Source organism: Micrasema longulum, unplaced genomic scaffold, assembly GCF_059751315.1.
Source record: "Micrasema longulum isolate JH-2025_06_02 unplaced genomic scaffold, ASM5975131v1 h1tg000043l, whole genome shotgun sequence".
Taxonomy (NCBI): domain Eukaryota; kingdom Metazoa; phylum Arthropoda; class Insecta; order Trichoptera; family Brachycentridae; genus Micrasema; species Micrasema longulum.
In genome coordinates, this window is record NW_028277250.1 from 271,472 (window position 1) to 291,229 (window position 19,758).

Below are 19,758 nucleotides of genomic sequence, written 5' to 3' on the forward strand. Positions count from 1 at the left end.
TATTCGCCGAGGAAAATGGCAAACCCATATTTCGTAATGTTCCTTCGAGGAATACAATCGGATAAAAATGTTATTGATTTGGTAAATGTTTAAATCAAGCGTCTAATAATGGAGAGAAAAGGGTATGAATCTGAAAAAATTTCAAATATAAAACACGTTCCTTCGTCTGGAGTAAAACACGTCGACAAAAAGATGATTCAGATGATCATAATGATAAATATTGGTACGTAGATTATTTATTTTTCGAGTTCGTGGTTACTTATAAATTATGTAGGATTTTCCTGTTGATGCGGGGAGCTTCTACCACAGTTGGATATGGTAGAATGAAACGACGATGCTTGAATGCGTTTTTATTAAATGTTGAATAATAATATAATACTGAATCGGTAAGGGAGAGGGAGAGTTTCTCACTGATTAGTGGCCTTTACACGTACGGTTTTGCCGCACAACTGGAACGGCATTCCAAACTGGCGGATTGATATGTTGCACTGCGGTTCAAACCATTGCGTTGGTTGCGTTGTGTTAAATTAGACGAAAAAAAGCTCCAAACTGAAGCTTGCGTGTCCCGCGCAACGAACTGTGTGTATAAAGGCATTTTAAGAGATTTGACGGTAGTTTGGAATGGCGCGTGGACTGTAGTTGGTTTAAAAAGATTTTTGTACAGTTATTGACTGCAGTCTGCGGTGCGCCGGTTTACATGGATATTCTGCGCGCAGTTCAGACTGGCGTGTCGTGGTTCCTGCGGGCCAACCTGCACGTGTAGAGCGCTATAAACTGAACTTAGTGTTGAAAAGCCTTCAAAGCTTCATAGTAGCCGTCTCCACTGTTTTCTTTTCTTCCGGGTGCGGATCTTCTATTTCCCAGACTGTCAGCAATACGACTTCCGCGCTCGGCTAGTCATTTGGATGTTTTGATTATTTATTATTTGCACACAGGAAATGTATGATACACGTTCTGCACTGTCCTTAAGACGATGGCAGGTCAGATGATAGAGGGCGTTAGTTTCCAAGTAAGTCCACCAAATATAAAGATCCAGCCAGTTCAAAAAAAAAACAGTTAAAAAGCAACGAATATTTTTATTAGGGTTCTTGTATAAAGTCCCTTGTAGGGGGGATGGTAGTGGCGACCAGTAGTACTAGCCATTAATGGCCGCCAGTAATTATCCCTCTACTGTCCCCGTGTGCAAAGGTACTTCCGTTTCAACATTCGGTAATGTCCGGTTGGCTATACATTTTAATAAATTTGTATTAAAAATTACAAAATAAGCACTCTGTAAGATATCCATATTTTTTTAAAATTCGAATGCTCGTTTTTTGTTAGCAGTCTAGCAAGTATTAAAAAAAATAATGAGAGGGAAAAATAAAATTCTTAAAAAAAAATCCTAATAGAACCCATTTTGGGCTGACAATAGACCACTTGCCCATTTTATAAAATACCACAATTAAATTTAGCAGTTAAATAAATTGTCCTACTCTCAGTTTTATAATTCTCTTAAATTCCAGAGAATCCTCCTCGTCAAGTTCCCGAAGTATTGAAAACGAAGCTCTCAGCTAATTTCTACGACTCAACAAGTATTTTACCCGACACGCCATATTTTTGGTTAATATTTCTTGAAGCTCTTTACTTAAATAATGAACAATGTCAGTTATAGTATTACCAACAGCTTCCTCGTACTCTCTATCATTCTCCTTCATATTCTCACACATTATTTGACAATGTTTACTCACCACGTCCACACAAAACTGTCTACTGGCTGCCCCTAGAACATTTAACATGAAAGTCATTACTTTTCTCGTGTGTAAGCTGACCCTGGCAATTTCACTGGCTGCCACTTCTGGCCACCACTACTGTCCCTTTCTGCAGAGGGCTTGAATCATAATTTTCCATATTCGTAACCATTGGTGCTTAGTGCAAACCCGCCAACCACTACAGTGCAATGCTGGCGTATCTATAATAAATAGCCTTTTTAAAGATTTTAGTCTGAAGTAAACATCGAGTCGAAAACACTCGTCCAGGGTGATGGGTCTGTTTACGCACAGACCTGTATTCTGGACACAGAATAAAAATCCCGTGATTGACCAAGTGTTTTGTAGCAATTCTGATAGCTTTTAGGCTACAGTTTTTTTTAAATACGGGCATTTAGCACTGAAAATATTACAAGCAAACTCTTTTAAATTAATTAAATTAAAAAAAATAGTAAGTGAATGATTGTCAATTTATTTTTTTTGTTTAACAGACCAATAACCGGTTTTATAGCTCTCCCACCACGAAATTTCACTTATTTTAATCTCCTTAGATCTAACTTTAACAATAACTCTTTGATGTCGATGGCTCAAAGCATGTTTTTTTTGTATTTTTGTTCAATTTCCTAATATTTATTCGGCACAAATTCCAAACAACATCGGGCTTTGGCAGAATGTATCAGGGAAACATAAAAGAACAAAGGTATGTTACTAAAGGATTGGAATTTATGGTCCATTTAGCTCCACTGATAGCGGCTACTGTCTTCATCTCGTATAGTTAGTCTGCAGAGGGGTTTGGGAGGGTTGTTCTAGTGATTCGGCCGTCTTAACGATCGACCGACCGAAAGGTCGGAATCATTTCATCAACAAAAACACTCAATAAATTCTTAATATCCTTGCGTCTTTGATGGAGAATTGAGTTCATAAGTTATTACGGGACTTTTTAAAAAAATATTTATTTTTATCCTTTTTACTATCTTTTCTGAACATATAAAACATTTTACAAATGCGTAACAAATATCTCGGCAGCCACTATGGATATTACCATTTTTTTCAATCTTCGAGTAAACTTTAACACATGAGAATTTTTTTCCGCATATTTAGGTACATTAAATAATTTCAAATGCAATATGTTATCCATCAGGATCTTTAAAAATGACGAAATACCGAGTTGCTTCAGACAAATATATTAAACATTCATTGGCGAGAAAGAGATGTAATCTAATTAGACCATTAAGCAAAACACACATATAATTTCAATAGTATGAAAAGACAGTAATTATCAGTCGATCATTTCCTAACCTCAGGTTACTTAAGGTTACCTTAAGTTAAATTCAGGTTACCACAAAGTGAGCCAAGGGAGTTTTTTTCACACAGTATAATATGTTAAAGGTTAAAGAAGAATATGTATTTTTAAATGTTTATGAATATATTTTCTGGATGGAAAATAATTATATTTATTCGTCCACTTTTACCCACTGACAAGTTATTCCTATGTTATCTTAATATAGCATATATAAATTATTGGGTTGCTATTAATAATTCGAAGAAAAAAGAAATATCAATGATACGGGTTGTGGATAGTGTCGTGGACTTCGAACCCAGCTTTACCACGGCTTGTTTCTTATTTTCTAATACAGCTAGTAACGACATAAAGAAAACAGCCCCAAAATTGAAATGATTTAAGTAAATCGTAACAACGCTAATATTTCTTATTTTTATTTTAAATGCTTCTTAATGGATTAATGATATACTACTTTAAAAAATTCTGGGCATGGCAAATCAGAATGTCTAGTAAAATCTAAAAAAGACGTATGTTTAATCATAGGAAGACCAGTTTATGTTACACAGTATGTAAAGTACACAACTAAACCAGCCAATAACAGCCACGTATGTTGTAATATAAACGTAGTTATTTAGAAAGCAGCCAGTCTATGGTTTCGGAAAAATGAAATATTGGTGTTATCGGGTGCAGTAGGCTCTGCTAAAAACAGCCAGACCGCTATCATACAAAAAACCTATGATAATCACCTTCTAAAAATAGTGATTGCAGAAAACACTCACATCACTAGAAAAATCTTACGGTATATATGCTGATGGGAAGATAAATGCTTCCAGAAATCGAGTTCTCTAATATAAATTAATGTGGATAAACACATGGGAATTTTAATTTTATATAAATAAAAATACCTGTAATAAAAGAAAATGTTGTTATACAGAATGTCACCTAATACATTCAAGGTTTGAACAAGGCTTAAATGAGATATCATTCAATATTAGATCTGGCTGGATTTTGCAAAATGCATTTCAGGTTGTGTGGTCAGCACGACTTTAAAAATCACAAAAATTCACTCATAATTAAATTATTTTGAAAGGTATTCTTACAAATGAATTAAGTGATTCATTACAATTAAGTACTACTACTACTACCATCACGCCATTTCCCCGTAGGGGTAGGCAGAGAGAATGGACCGCCACACACGTTTATCCTGGTATACATACCTAGATTCTTCCACATTCATACATCTTGTCATACATGCACTTCGGTTCTGTCTGCTTTTGACATGACCAGACTTAAGATTGCAGTTTATTTGATCATGCTACGTCTTCCTTGGTCGTCTTCGCCTCACGTTGCCGTTCATTTTAGCCATGTATACTTGTTTTACCATTCTTTCATTATCCATTCGTTCTACATGATCACCATCTCAGAGACCATTTCTTAATCTTATCAATTATACTTGACTCAAATTTACACTCGCGCCTGATTTCATCATTCGTAACCCTGTCATACATTGATTTCCCACACATTCGTCCAAGAGATCGCATTTCAACCGCGTTCACTCGGTTTTCATCCTTCTTCTCCCAGTTCCATGTTTTACTTTCATTCATAAGTGTTGGGACTAAAACTCCGTTGTGCACTGCCAGTTTAGCTTCGATTGACATATTTTTATTAGAAATTACTGTGCTAGTGCATTGTTCATTTTGTTGCCCGCATTCACTCTCCTTTCAACATCTTCTTCTTATCTTCCATCTCTTGAAAATATGCTTTCCAGATACACAAATTCTTCTACTTGTTTGAGACATTTGTTGTTTACATTAATTGTGCTGTCAGTAACCTCACTTCCCTTTTCAAATACCATCACTTTTGACTTACTTTCGTTCATCGCCAATTCGCTCTCCAGGCATTCATCATACATTCTAAAGACTATTTTATGCAAATCCTCATTGCTGCTTGCTAACAGTACTGCATCATCATTATACACGTGCAGCTTACTGAAAAATTATCAATTTTTGCTCTAATACCCATACATTATATCTCGTTCATACAGTCGTCCATGTATACATTAAACAACCATGGTGACATTACACACAAATTTAATTAAGTACCCTAACATAAATATCAAATAACTTGTTCACACAACTTACACTAGATTTTTTCTAAGGCTGGCTGTTTTCTGAATAACTACGTTCATGTAACAATAAAATATTATTCGTAAACATTTTTTTTCAATCCAAAATAACATGTAGTTAAACCGTTTTTATGACGCTAATAGGAATATAATATGATAAACTTTTGAATGAATTTTTTTACTAAATTTACTGCCTTAAAACAATAGGTTGGTACGAAAATTTTATAATTTTAGAAATTTGAGATTTATTGCATAGTGTCTGAAATCCGCAGAATTTAAAAATATTTCAGTAAATATTAGTAGTCTTCGTTTAATAAAGAGCTGGATTATTTCGGCAAGTTTATAAACGAAGTAAATATTATAGCGGAGAAAGATATTTTCATTGTAGTCTTATATCTAGACGTAACAATGGAAGCTCTGGAGAATCGCCAAAGGAAACTCTATTTCTACACGTTACGCGTGTATACTCAGCTAGAAAAGATCATTACATATATCGCGTATAGTATAGTATTGTATCCTGTCGCATTGCATTTAATTCCTAATCTCGATTGTTAATTGCATATTCAGTGAAATGATACAGTTTGATTTATATAGAACACCAGTGAGAAATTGATTTTGTTACTCGATTACACAATTAAATAATTTATTATGTACACTAAATATGTAAACTCTTTGTAAAAGAAGAATTATAATTGATTTATTCAATTTATATAAAATAGCAAATGGCGTATTGGACGTCCCGGAATTAACAAGTGTTATCAGCTTAAAAGTACCTGTTCGAAATACTCGTCAGCTAACGTTATTTTTTTAATCTCCTAGCAGTCATAATTATTATTACAATTCACCTATACCTAGACTACACCGGCTAGGTAACGAGTATGGTGAAGTTGAAATATTTCGTCTGTCTTTATATAAATATAGGCTAAGTGTTCAAAAGGCGGCCTCCGTGGTGTAGTGGTCAAGACGCTTGACTCACGCACGGAAGGTTCCGGGTTCGATTCCCGGTGAGAACACAAAAATTAAAATGTGATTTTTCTCAAGCCTGGGTGGTCTGTGATGTAATTCACTACTGTAATTAGGCCTCCTGGCCTGTTGTGGTGCAAAAAAAAAATGTAAAAAATACATGCGTTGATAAATCAAAAGGTTATAAATTAATTTGTATAAAATTTCTTAATATTGTTATTTATTTACTTTTTTTTTCTCATGTATCTCTATAATAATGTATAAACTTATATGTATGTATATGTACGTGCATGTATGTGTATGTATATATATGTACATGCATGTATGTATATGTGTGTGTATGTATGCATATGTATGTGTATGTATGTGTGTATGTTTTCATATGTAAATTTATTAAATATTTTTCCGTGTACCCATATATCTATGTTGGTACATTTCCTTATTTTTACTTATTATTGTATCTTTTAGTATTTCCTATGTTATCTTTAATTTTAACTAAATTTACATACTTATGTTTCACTACTGCACTTGAATGTAATTTTTAATATATGTAAAAGCCCGTAGGGCGTGTAAATTAATAAATAATTAAATTTACACAGTTTTTACTATGTACACTATGCAATATAGTTATGAAAAATAATAATAAACTAATAGAGAAAAGGGAACAGAAAGTAGAAGAATTAAATTCAATTGAAATACTGGCTTGTGAAACTGAATCTTCGATTTATTTAAAATGTTGTATTAACAAAACCTATAGAAAGACCCCCGGTCATCATACGGTTATCGGGAATAAGGAGGGAGCGCTTTCGCTAAGTCAATAATCCCCAGGCACAAATTCGTAATCGTTTTACGACGGATTAATCTATGAAGTCAAAAAGAAGTGATGATTAAATAAAATTAGTAAAAAACACTGTTCCTTTCTTCTTTGCATTCATGCTAAATATTTGCAGTAATTTGAAATAATAAATAGCACTCTACAATAATAATTTTGAACGTTAGTCTGGTAGGGGAGACCGAAGAGAGTTGTAAAAGAGGAGATATGAAACAATGGCGATTTCGAGAAATCTATGATTGATAGCGAACTGGCAACATTACGAATTTTTTTTTTTTGACGCGCCACTTGATGGAGTCGGCAACAGCAGTATACAGGGAGTGGTCGAGTGTATACAACATCTGGACGGAAAAAAAATACCAACAGTAAGTTTTTGGCCAGTATTTTGATACAGTTGTTTGATACGTATTACGTGAACGCTGACCTGATATTATTTCCAATATGCACTGACTATTCAAGTTTCAAAACGTGATATTGTTTTTTATGTCTAGCCCCTAGTTTTGAGATTAAAAGCCATTATTCTGAACAAGGTCCAATTTTTTGGGCCTGAAAAAGTTAAAACAGCTTGTTTTAACTCTCCTCTTTTATTTTTTTTTAATATTATTAAAATGTTTTGTGATGTGAATTTAGACACCAAATTGGTCATTGTTCGTGTTTCAGAATTCCCAATCAATTTGTTTGAAATACTCTGTTACTATAATTTATAATAACTGCACCATAAAGCCTAACCAATATATTTTTATAGATGAACATACCGACGGTTGATTACAGCAGTTAAATTTGTTTCACGTGTATTTTCCTAAAAAAATTATTTTTATTTTTCAGAAAAGTATTGTTTTTATTGAAAAAAAATATATAATTACCTAATATCAAACTGGTAGAACTTACTTTGATCTCTGTTTCAACTTACCTCGGTACTAGGACAGTTGTAACGCAGGGAGTTTTTTCAGTTTTAGCCGTTTTTCTCATCGACTCCGATTATTTTCTCCTGTTATTTTGTTTAGATTATATAGTGTATGAAATTGACTACGTTAAAATATAAAGTTCATTGAGTTAGGTCTGTTTTAAGCTGAGATATACTTGGTAATGTAAACATTGTTTCAACCCTCCTTGGTCTCCCCTATATGCAAAGATTTAGCCAATGCAAAGATAAATATTTTTCTAAATTAGGTTTTTTCTCCAGTGAAAAAATAATGACACTTTTTCATTGCTACATAAAACCGTATATGTTTAATAAAATATTCCCTTAGATAACATTAATTACACCTTTTTATTAGGCACTTTAAATTTTATTTTATTAGAAGATAGTAGAAAAATAAATGACGTTTTATTATTTTAAATTATGAATTTCGAGCTCGATTGTTGTGAACTCAATAATATTATTATCTTCAAAAAACCGAATCGAGTTACTAAAAGTACTGAGTTGTTTGCAACGACATACGTAGATACTAACTATGCACGGCAGTCTCGGATTCCGAGTTTATATTCCGTAGTAAACAAATTTACTTGTGATATAGACATTTTTAAAACAACAATTATTAATTTTAAAACGTTCTTAAATGTATTTTTCAAGCTTATTATTAAAGTCGATATAAAACTTTCTTTTACATGCAATTTTTTTCTGTTTTTGACGTGTATTATTATTATTATTATTATTATCGTATACTCTTACTGAAATTATTGAAAAATATTTTTTTAATATGTGACGTATAAATATGATTATCCCAACTTATTATCTATTATTATACTTTATATATTATTATCCTTATCACTTACTGTAATTTAATTTTTATGACTTATTTTTAATATACAATTTTTTTAATACCATTTTTTGTACTTTAAAAAAAATGCTATTTCATTTTTCTCATTTACTTTATACACGAGTACTGACTGTTTTTCTTTTTTTTTAATATAAATTTTTATACCCTACTATTAATGTTACATTAAACCCATATTTTTCTCTTTATTTAGTACGCAAATTTTAAATTTTGGTTTTGAATTACAGCATGCTATTTTTTAGTTTCTATATGTCTTAAAAAACACATATTTATGCATTGTGTTGTTGTTTATTTATAAAATTATGTCTATGCTAGTACTTGCCTGTATTTTTTTTGTAAATGCCCTTTGGGCGTATTGTAAAATTAAATAAATAATACTTATGTTGAACGTTTACTTAAAATCAAGCTTGAAGAAGTTTATGAAGTTATTTTTTAAAACAAACATGCAGACTTATTTGTGTGATTACTACCAAAATAGATGAACTTGCAATGTAAAAATGGAAATAAATTAGATTATTGTTGTATGATTATAATTTAAAAACAACAAAAATCTTACAGCCTAAATCACAATAAAATAACGTCATTTCTTTTTTTAAGTTAATTATGGCATGATTTATTCTAATATACTCACAAAAATGTTATTTTATTTAGTTTTAAAGTAAACTTATTTTTTAAAAATTTAAATAAAATAAGTGCTTTCTAAACAACATCTTTACAATTACACTGCTGCAAAATTTTAGTGTTACGTAATAAAAAATAACTCTAAAATTATTTGCAAAATAATCATCGAAAACCTAAAATAAAACACAGTTTTAATATCTCGATTTTGGCTAGAAACATAAAAAATTTACGTAAAACTCAATTACATAAAAACTTGGAATAGTATATTTTTGGACATCACTAAAAACAGCACAAAAATCACACCAAAAAGCGAGCTATGAAAAAGCGAAATCAAAAACTCAAAGAACAAAGCAAGCTTTTGCAAAAACTTTTACACAGATGTTCATAAAAAAAGTACTTACGATAATTTAAGAAGATTGGTGTACAAAATACAGCATAAGATGCCGGAGAACATCGGAAACAGAAAAATCAAAATATAAATATATAGACATTAGAAGAGAAGAATAGGACTAGTGGAAAGTAGGTAGATAGATAAATAGGAAGAAGAAATTCATGTAATCATAATATATGTAAAAAATTAGTGATGGAATTTATTTATGTTTTCACTTGATTTCATTAGCCTGTGAATTGGATAAGCATACGGAATACTATAAAGTACTCAAATTCATTAATTTCATATGAGTTCAAGGATCTTGAATTCCTTTATTATTTTTCTGGATCTATTAGTTTCTTTCAAGACAGAATAGATGTTTCTAAACAAATTTTTTTTTGAAATAATCGATTTATATCAAAATCGATTATCATTAAAATATATGAAAATGACATTTTTTGCAATATTAAATTTTATTTAATTTCCTTTTCTGCTTTTAGCAGTAGCGACAAAATTAAAAAAAAACACAAAATTCATTATGAATTCACAGTACCAATGAAACCATCAGTTTTTTTTTTCTAAATTAAATAATATTATAATATCCCTACTCTTAATGTAATTATAAAGTACATACATGTAAAAATATTATTGGTTTGGTATCTAAAATACGGAAATAGAAATATAAGTATCTACTACAAAAGTAAAACATTTAGAAATTTTGAAGCGAGAGTATAAAATCTTAAATAGCAAAAAATAATTTTGTAAACCAATAAAATGACAAAATTAAAAGGAAATTTATCTTATTTAAACAAGTTGAAGGCACAGAAAATGTTTTAAATAAAATAAAAAATAACATATTGCGTACTTATAAATCGAGATTGAATCTGTAAGCCAGGGATACATAATTTTGAAGTCATATTTGTTATTTCACTCAAACAACGAAGAACAATACAACACAACACAACACATGAAGGTGTATATGATAATAGTGTATGATGTATGAAATGTGTACCGGTGTTTGTGTAAAAATAAATGAAGTGTGTAAGGGTTTTGTTATAAAGACTTATTTAATGTACTTTGTTTTCATCGTTTTTTTTCAAAGGAAAACAATTGTCAAAAATCACTTTTGTAATTTTTACCAGAATCAAACCCGGAACCATGAGTCAAGTAAGCGCAAGCTTACCATTTCTTGTTTACTTTTTGATAAATTGTTTCATGAAGGTATTTCACGTTTGCATTTCCAGAAATCGAACCGGTACTTCAACCGTGATTACAAATGTGCTAACAACTGTCAACGCAAATTGAGAAAAAAAAATTGCACCAAAAAGCTTACAAGATTTATTTTTGAATGAAAAATGTTTTAAAACCATTTTTTTTTAAAACAATTCAAGAAAGTGGTAAAAAATTGTTAAAACTTTTCGCGTTGACATGTATTATACTTTTTTTGTGTTGTTTATTTTGGAAATTTTATGAAGGAAAATTTATATAATATATCTTACAATTGTTCACGTTTGTAAGTTCTGGGATTTACACAAAATAGTTTAGTAGGTGATGAAGTTACTAAGACTTAATGATCTGGTGGTGTGTTTACGACTTTTTATGTGTTAACGATCTCGTTGACTTAAGTAATGTATGTAAGTATTTTGTTGCATTGATTTACGAATATTAAACCAAGTATTTCGGTTGATACTACCGTAATGTAAGTGCTTGAATTCCGTCCAAGATGTATGTTTATATGTAAACTACTCACTTGTTTTTAAATACTGCTTACAAAGTTTTTTTTTGAAAACAACATCAATTCTTTATTTCAAATACATTTTTATATGGGAATTGGTATTTATTTATTAAACTTTGTAATTTATATTAATTTTTTTTTTCCTGTATTTGAATTTTTTTTTAAATATATTATATGAAATATTAGCGTTCTTATAATTTACACAAATATTTCGATTTTGGTAGCCATTTTCAACGAGTTGTAAATAACTCACTATTAGAAAATGGAAATCAAGTTGGGGTAGAGTGGGCTTTGAACCTCGGGCCTCTGGCCCGTGAGTCCGCAACAGTAGCCACGGGACCACAACCCGATTAAATTCATTGGTATTTATATTTTATTTTATTTATAATTGATCTTTCCGACTGTAATTATACCTGTAAGTTTAGGTTATATTATACAAGTTAGTATTAAAATAAATCTCCACCAACAAGCCATGGAAAGTGGCTTGGTGGGATTTTAGTTACTGCAAAAATAATATTTTCTAAAAATTGAAATTTTTAGATTGCAAAAATGTGTGTAAATAAATTTAAAAAAATAAAAAACTGCGTTTTGTATTTCAAAAAGATTTTCAATGAATTAATATACTATGTTAGTAAATATCTAACGATTTTTTAAGTCTGTGTGTTTTTAACAAAAAAGATATTTTATTTTATTTTATTTTATTATTTTATTTTTATTTTTGCACCACAACAGGCCAGGAGGCCAAATTACAGTGGTGAATCACATCACAGAACACCCAGGCTTGAGAATAATCACATTTTAATTTTTTGTGTTCTCACCGGGAATCGAACCCGGAACCTTCCGTGCGTGAGTCAAGCGTCTTGACCACTACGCCACGGAGGTTTTGTAAAGGTTAGCATTTTTTATCATTCACGTTTTCTAAGAAAGTAAATATTTTTTTATTTTGTATTAATGTTAGTAATAAGTCTTATGAATCTTTGACTTTTATTATATTATAATATGCATGGTTTTGATATTGGCATATTTTAATTGATATTATGCCTTATTTATATTTTTGTTTTTTCTATGATTTTTTTTCACTCATATGTTTTAGACTATATTCATCGAGTTATCATGTGCCAAAGAATCATTAATTTTACAATTTGTTTGCCTTTGGAAAAGATTATGTTGCTCGAAAAATGTTACTTAATGAAAATATGAGAATGTTACAGTTAAAAAATATATAAGAGAAGTGATTAACTATTTTTTCCGTACGTTTATTGATTTTTGATTAAAACATTTCAACTCATTTTCTTAATCTTTTTGAGTAAATTGTGGATCAAATGTCACAAAAATGTCAGCTTGTTTTACATAGACAGATGTTATTTTTATTAAGTGTGAATGTGTTTGGTTTTATGGTTGCTTGTTGAGGAAGTGTTATAGTTGTGGTTAAATAATAAACACCGTAACAGAATCTTACCAGGAGGAAGGCGAACTGAAAATTTGCGCTTTGGAGATGGCAAGTAAACTTCGAACATTTCTGTATAGGAAAAAGTAAACAATAATAAGTAGTGCAAAATTATAAAAAAATGTGCAAATAAACACAACAGCCTAAACTACAAAACATATTTGAACATCTAAACATAATGTAAAGTGATAAAGAGCATACGAAATTGTAAATACATTGAAATAAGCATTGCGTAAATATCTACCAAAATAAAGAAAAATACAAAAAAATATTATTTCAATTTCATAATCCCTTACCGCATGTGGCAGAACTGATATTTAATTAAAAACACGTATGTTTCAATGCGTTTACCCTCAAACAAACGTTTCAAATTGGTATTAATGAAAGTAATGAACAACTGTTTGGGTACCCCTTGAAGCTTCAGTGATTTGTATAAAATTGATTGGGAAAATAAAAATTGATTGAAAATGTTAAAAAAATGGTAATTTCACGATAAAATGCTTGCTCGAACAGTATTTAAATTGCCGGATTGTGTTGAATTTAATTTTTTTGTTTCAAAACTGAAATGGTTATTTTTTGAAATTATAAATAACCTTTTAAACCAAAACCATAAATATGTACACAGGTACAAACATACGGTAAAGGATTAATTTTCTTCTCATATCTATTTGTTTTTAATATTCAATTTTTTGTCTTTGTGTTTTTTTTGCCTTGGGGCATAAAATTCTTTCGGAGGTGTATTTAATAAACAAATTTCCAAAAGAGGATTAATAAATGTGCCAAATCGATTACATTCATAATCGAACCGTTATTTCGATTACTTCCATTACTGCATATTATTATCATCTAAAGCAAAGAAAATTTGAACGTAGTTGCATAAGCAGAAGCAGCCAGTCATCAATTTTGAAAAAAAAATTTTTTTCAAGTGTAGTAAAGTCAATTCTATGTTCTGTTAAAAATAACCGGGCCAATTTTTTATACAAAATCTGATATAATCACGTTCTGAAAACAGTGCCAATCACAAAAACGGCATTTCTCAATTCGCAAAAAACACCCACAGCACTAAAAAAATATTACGGTACTTTAACAATCATTAAAACTGGTAAATACGTTATTAGATTCTTGTTTGTAATATAAATAAACTAATGTATTGATTCTAATGTACATTTTTTTATTCACTCTTTTCACAAACGTGCTATTATCCCAGCTTCATTTTTCTATGCCTAGCTGTTTTATACATAAGTACGTTCGTTCGATATCATTTAAGTATTAGTTTCACGTAAAATTTTAATAAATATACCGCGTAGTAGAGCAAATAAAAATATTAAAAAAATAAGAACGAATTTATTTGATTTTTTTATTCGAATTAGAGTGACAAAAATAATGGAAAGGTTTTAAAATATATACTTATGAATTAAGTTAAACAAACAAATAATAGAAGTAAGTAATCAAGTAATCAATCATCTTAAGTTATCGGGCGTCGGCATCGTATAAATTCGTTTTCTGTCCTACATGTTAACATAGTTATTAAGATGGATACGGTGTTATCAAATTATGATACATTACGTTATATTAACTTATATCAAACATGAAGAATGTATCGCTTGAAAGATAAAAAAATGTTTGAGAACTTTCTCGACACAACTAAAAAATACATTTAATGTTTTTGTGAAATGTTTTCAATGATGTGATCAATAGGGAAATATCACATACTACGAATACCGATAAAAATATATGAAATGGATTTAGAATAATTCATTGTATTATTAAAATCAATACCGATATTATAAAGAAATATTTTCATATAAAATTTAAAAAAGAAATTAAATTTCAATTTTTAATTTATTACCAAAAGAACTTAAATTTACCCCACATTATAACAAAAGCAAAATAAGAGAGTGGCTACTCGATCAAGAGTTTATATATGAATAGTAGCTTAGGTGTAAATATTTAAATTTTTCATATATTTTCTTGTATTTAAAAAATAAATTTAAATATTATTATTTGTATAAACATGTTTATTCTGATCTTTCCAGCTGTGAATTTTTATCTGTTATTCATTGTTTTTATAAATGTAAATAATATTATTAAGTCAGTATAAATATATTCTTCACCAACAAGCTACAAAAAGTGGCTTGGTGGGGTTTTAGTTTTAGTAAAAAAATATAACAAGTGATTTTTTTTTTAAATTGTAAAAATGTATAATTGTGCTATTAAATAAATAAAATAAATAACAAAAATACGTTGGTAGAAAAATACGACGTGTTTGGACTTGTTTGACGTTTGGTTGTTGTGACGTCAAGATTCGTGAAATTGTTCTACCCAAATTTCAACGGCAAAGAACAAATAAACATGAATTATGACGTATTAGGGTCGTGGCTAATAGAATCACCGTTTTTGCGGGAATTCAAAATTACAAATTTAAAAATATTTGTTATGCTACTAATAATTAGCATTTTTTTTTTACTGGACTGTATTTTATAGACCTTTATTACTTTTTAAATATAAGTCATTATTAGAGAACAAGATTTTATTTTAAAAGTAATCAACTTAAGAGTTATATGCGCTTTGAATAAAATATCGTTACAATGTTTTCAATACCTACATATATCAACTTAAATTAAAGTTTGTAATTTGAAAATATTTATGTTATCACTTTTTCAAGATTAAAATAAAAATAATTAAAACCATTATTGAAAACAAACAATAAATTTCTAAACTGCTGTATTCTCAAATATTTTCTTCTATGCATAAACCTAATACAGGTAAACGTCATTTTACGCCGGGGTTCAGTTCCGAGAGACGCCGGCGTAAAAAAAATCTGAGTAAAATAAACACAAATATAATAGAAGATATAAGGTCAGGTTTTGTGTCAAAATTCTATGAATAATCTAACATGTTTATTCAATTCATTCCCTATATATATTCAAAATAAATTATAAATGTACTTAATAAATACAGTTTAAATTCGTTTAAAAAATCAAAATAATTATCTATTGATGTAAATAATGATTTTTTTAAAAATAAATTCTAGCTCGCCAGTTTGTTGGTATGAAATTCAATTCTCACACTTTTTTTTAAAAAAGCATCCAATTTCATTTGCTTTGATTGTTGCTTTCTTGCAGAATTATAGGATAAACAACAAGTATTTAAACATTATTTATAATAAATAATAATAATAAAATAAAAAATACTTTTATTTTTCTTAAAAAAAAAACAAAATCAGAAACAATTTCACATACACAATAGGCTGCTCGCGTACACGGTAATAGAATAAAACAACGTGTAAAAGTGTGTCTGCTATTAAAATTGCGGCGCCTACTGTCGTCTGGTGTCAGCCAAACTGAAAAATTCCACGCCGGCACCAACCGGCATTGTAAATCGGCATAAATCGAACCGGCGCAAAACGAAGTTTACGTGTATTATATTTTTAACAAATAAAATATATATCGTTTTTGTTATTTTTTATTTTGAAACCATATTTATATAATTTGCGTTTTTTTAAATGCATCAATGTTTTAAAAAAACGCGTCGTTTATTATTGGCAATTTATTATTTATTTAATCATTAACCCGTTTAATAGCTACTTCGTGATACCTAATGAAGGTATAAGTTGGATTTATTAAAAATATTTATTTTTTAATACGGTAGTAAAATTGATAATTTTTGCACACAAGTAAAAATCAATAAGGCTTAATAAATAAATTAAAATATCACTTGTTGTTTGCAATACTTAAAGTTATCTTATATATGGTTATTGTACAAAGTAAGCGTTTATTTTTAAGACGTATTTTGTGAAAAAATAAATAAAGATGAAAACATTTTTTTGAATGTTTCATTTTAATTATTACTATTGTTTCACAACAAAAAATCAGTGAGTAACCTTACTACACGTGAGGAAAAAAACTAATCATGTGAGAACCTCTTGACAAAACAAAACAGAGGGGTGGCGAATGAATACAGCCTACTTTGGCACTTCCGCCGGTAGAAGACTTAAAGGGTTATTTGTGTTTAATCTTGTTGTGAGCCAACATCACCCCTATTCAGCTCATTTACTGTTAAGCTAAGATGTGAAATATATCCCCTAGGTAAATAATGAACCTTCATCGTAACTCCATATGGGCTTATGGATTATTATACCTGAAGATAAATTGAGAACATCTAGCTCTGAAGGTAAAATATGGCAAATATTTTTTTACAAAATTCAAACCTTATTCATGTCAAGGAGAGTAAAAACTATTGCCTTTTTTTGTTGGATCGGGAAATTGAACGAGAAATGGGTGTGTCAAATTAATCAAATCAAGGCACGACTTGAATTTTCATTCCGTGTCCAATCGGGTGTAGAGCACCGTTTATTGCGTAAAATAAAAGCCGAATCCTGTAGTATTTTCAACTCGACTGCTACTTTTAGGTTAATTGTTTTTTTAAAGTATATCGAGTGGATGTTTACAGTATTAAATCAATTTTATTTTATTTTTCTTATTTGGGAAAAAACAGCAATACAATTTAAACATATATGTATATATAATATAAATTCTTAAAATAAGGCCAATAAAATAATCGACTAAAATACGATTTCAAAAATCCAGAGAAAATTAAAAAAATACCAATTAAAATAGATGTTTGTTTTTTCAAGACACGATATTTGACCCGCATGGTGATTCGGGTGTTTAAAAAAAAACAAAGCCAGTATCGAGACCCATCGATTGCTTCAAAAAAACTCACCAAGACAAGCTAAAAAACGATTTGAAAATTAAATATATTTTATCATGTATATTGATCCCTAATTTATATAAGGTGCTAATAAAATATATAAAAAAATATTATAAAAAAATGCACCTTCTCTAGCCACCTTAAAAAACGCCTAAAACATTATAATATATCCCCAGAATCCTGAACTCCTAGAGTTTTTAAGGCTTTTTTTTCTCAAATATTTTCTTTTTCTTTTCATGGTTCCTCTTTCTCTCTCCTTTTAAACTCATTATCTGATCCCACATTCCTCATCATTGAAATACTTAAAAAAAAACGGTCTTAAAAATAAATAAATAATTAATATTAATATGTGCTAGTCTTATCTCCCAATTAAAAAACAGTTGTTACTTTTAATTAATTAGGTTTTTTATAAATTTTATTTTATCATATGAATGTATCTTTTGATATATATTTATGATTTTTTAATACAAAATTTTGACCAATCTGTTCATTTGACCAGTTTAATTTTTGGTTGGCTGAAAGATGTAGCTTTTAGCGATAAGTCCGCCAAAGTACTCATTCTTTGTACTTGAAGTTTAAAATAAATAAATAAAATAAAATTGTAAAAAATATACAATTTTTAATTAAGATTATCTCGGGTTTAGTTGAAAGGTGTAATTTTTTTAACAGAGATTGTCCACGCGATTTGACGCGAGTCACAAAAAAACCTTTCTTGAAAAATAACGTTTCAAGCAAATGTCGAGTTTTGAAAGAACGGTTCTCAATTATGTGGGTGTATGAAAAGTTAGGTGTCTGGTTGTGAAAATGGGTAAGGGTGGGTAAGTGTGTATCTGATAGATAAATAGGTAAGAAATTATAATGTAAAAATGTACTAATTAAAAAGAAACAGATTTAAAAAAAATAATTGTCCTAGAACTCTAGTTCTGAATGTAGATGGTAGATTTATGACAATTATATAGATCTGTTGTATTAAAAACCGCATTGCAGTTTCAAACATAGTGAACCATGGGTAAAATTTTGGGCATAGTTAGTACAAACAGCCGGTAGATGGAACAAAGATAGACATGTAGAACGAATGGACAGCGAAAGAACGGCTAAGAATATTTACAATGCAAAGGTTGATGGATGTAGAAATAGAGGAAGACCGAGAAAGACATGGCATGATCAAATCCAACAAATACTTGAAGATGGACATGTCAAAAGTCGGAATAATCGGCGCGCGTGCATTAAAAGATGTATGAATGTAGAAGAAGCGAGATCAGGATGCAAAATAATCATTATAATAACTTTCCCAATGAACTAAAAACTATTAAAAATAATGTATCAATAAATAAATTTAAAGTAAATCTAAAGAAATTTTTTGAACACTTGTAAAAACTTCATTAAATTTTATGTTTCTTTCTTTATATATCCTATGTTTTTATTTTTTTCTCATGTACTCGTATTTAAAATTATATAAACTCTTTTAAATAAATAACTAAAACAGTGTAAGTCACTCTCTAAGCACAAGAGTTAGTCTCTTTTATTGGAAAGTTACAGTGGTAATATTTACTTGATGTTTAAAAGTAGATATGTATATAATTTTAAAAAAACATGTACCTATAATGAAATTTATTAATAAAAAAAAATAAAAAGATAGAGTGGTGTGACGTTCTATCCTCTCTGTCTATCCTTACGGGGAAACGGCGTGATGGTTTGTTGTTGTTGTTTTAGTAATATAATTTAAAAGAAAATAATGTGAAAATTTGAATACTGATCTAAAAATGATTAAACAAAAATGGCACAATCTGGAGGGCTGAAAAACGGACTTAAATGTACAGACAATGACCTACCACAAAGAATGATGTTAAAAGGATTTGCGATGCCAATTTTGATGAATGGGTATTTAAACATTGTTTTTCTGTCACTCTCTGGCAAACACCTCCCCGATACGGTGCAAAAAAGACAACTGCACGTTGGACAAAATTATTTATCATATTTTTATATCGACGAGGGCAGATAAAATTAAACACTTTTTTGGATTTTTCGATGATCCTAGCTACCATAGAACACAATTTATCAAAAAAATAAAAAAGCACACCAATAGTAAATTTTTATAGTATGTAAAAAATCATTGCTCATGTTCCATAATCCAGGAAAAAGAATAC

General features: G+C 29.5%; 1 protein-coding gene across 3 annotated transcripts in view; it reads right to left on the reverse strand.

Annotated features, from left to right (window-relative positions):
- Calx (sodium/calcium exchanger 3) overlaps window positions 1–19,758 on the reverse strand; it is a 349,508-nt gene that overhangs the window by 111,007 nt on the left and 218,743 nt on the right. For 2 of the 3 annotated variants that reach the window (XM_088227414.1, XM_088227405.1), the window contains exon 3: window positions 12,911–12,970. The exons of the other annotated variant lie outside the window; for it this stretch is intronic. In XM_088227414.1, coding sequence (XP_088083540.1) covers window positions 12,911–12,970 — 60 coding nt within the window. The remainder of the gene's footprint in view (window positions 1–12,910; window positions 12,971–19,758) is intronic. 3 annotated transcript variants of the gene reach the window in all.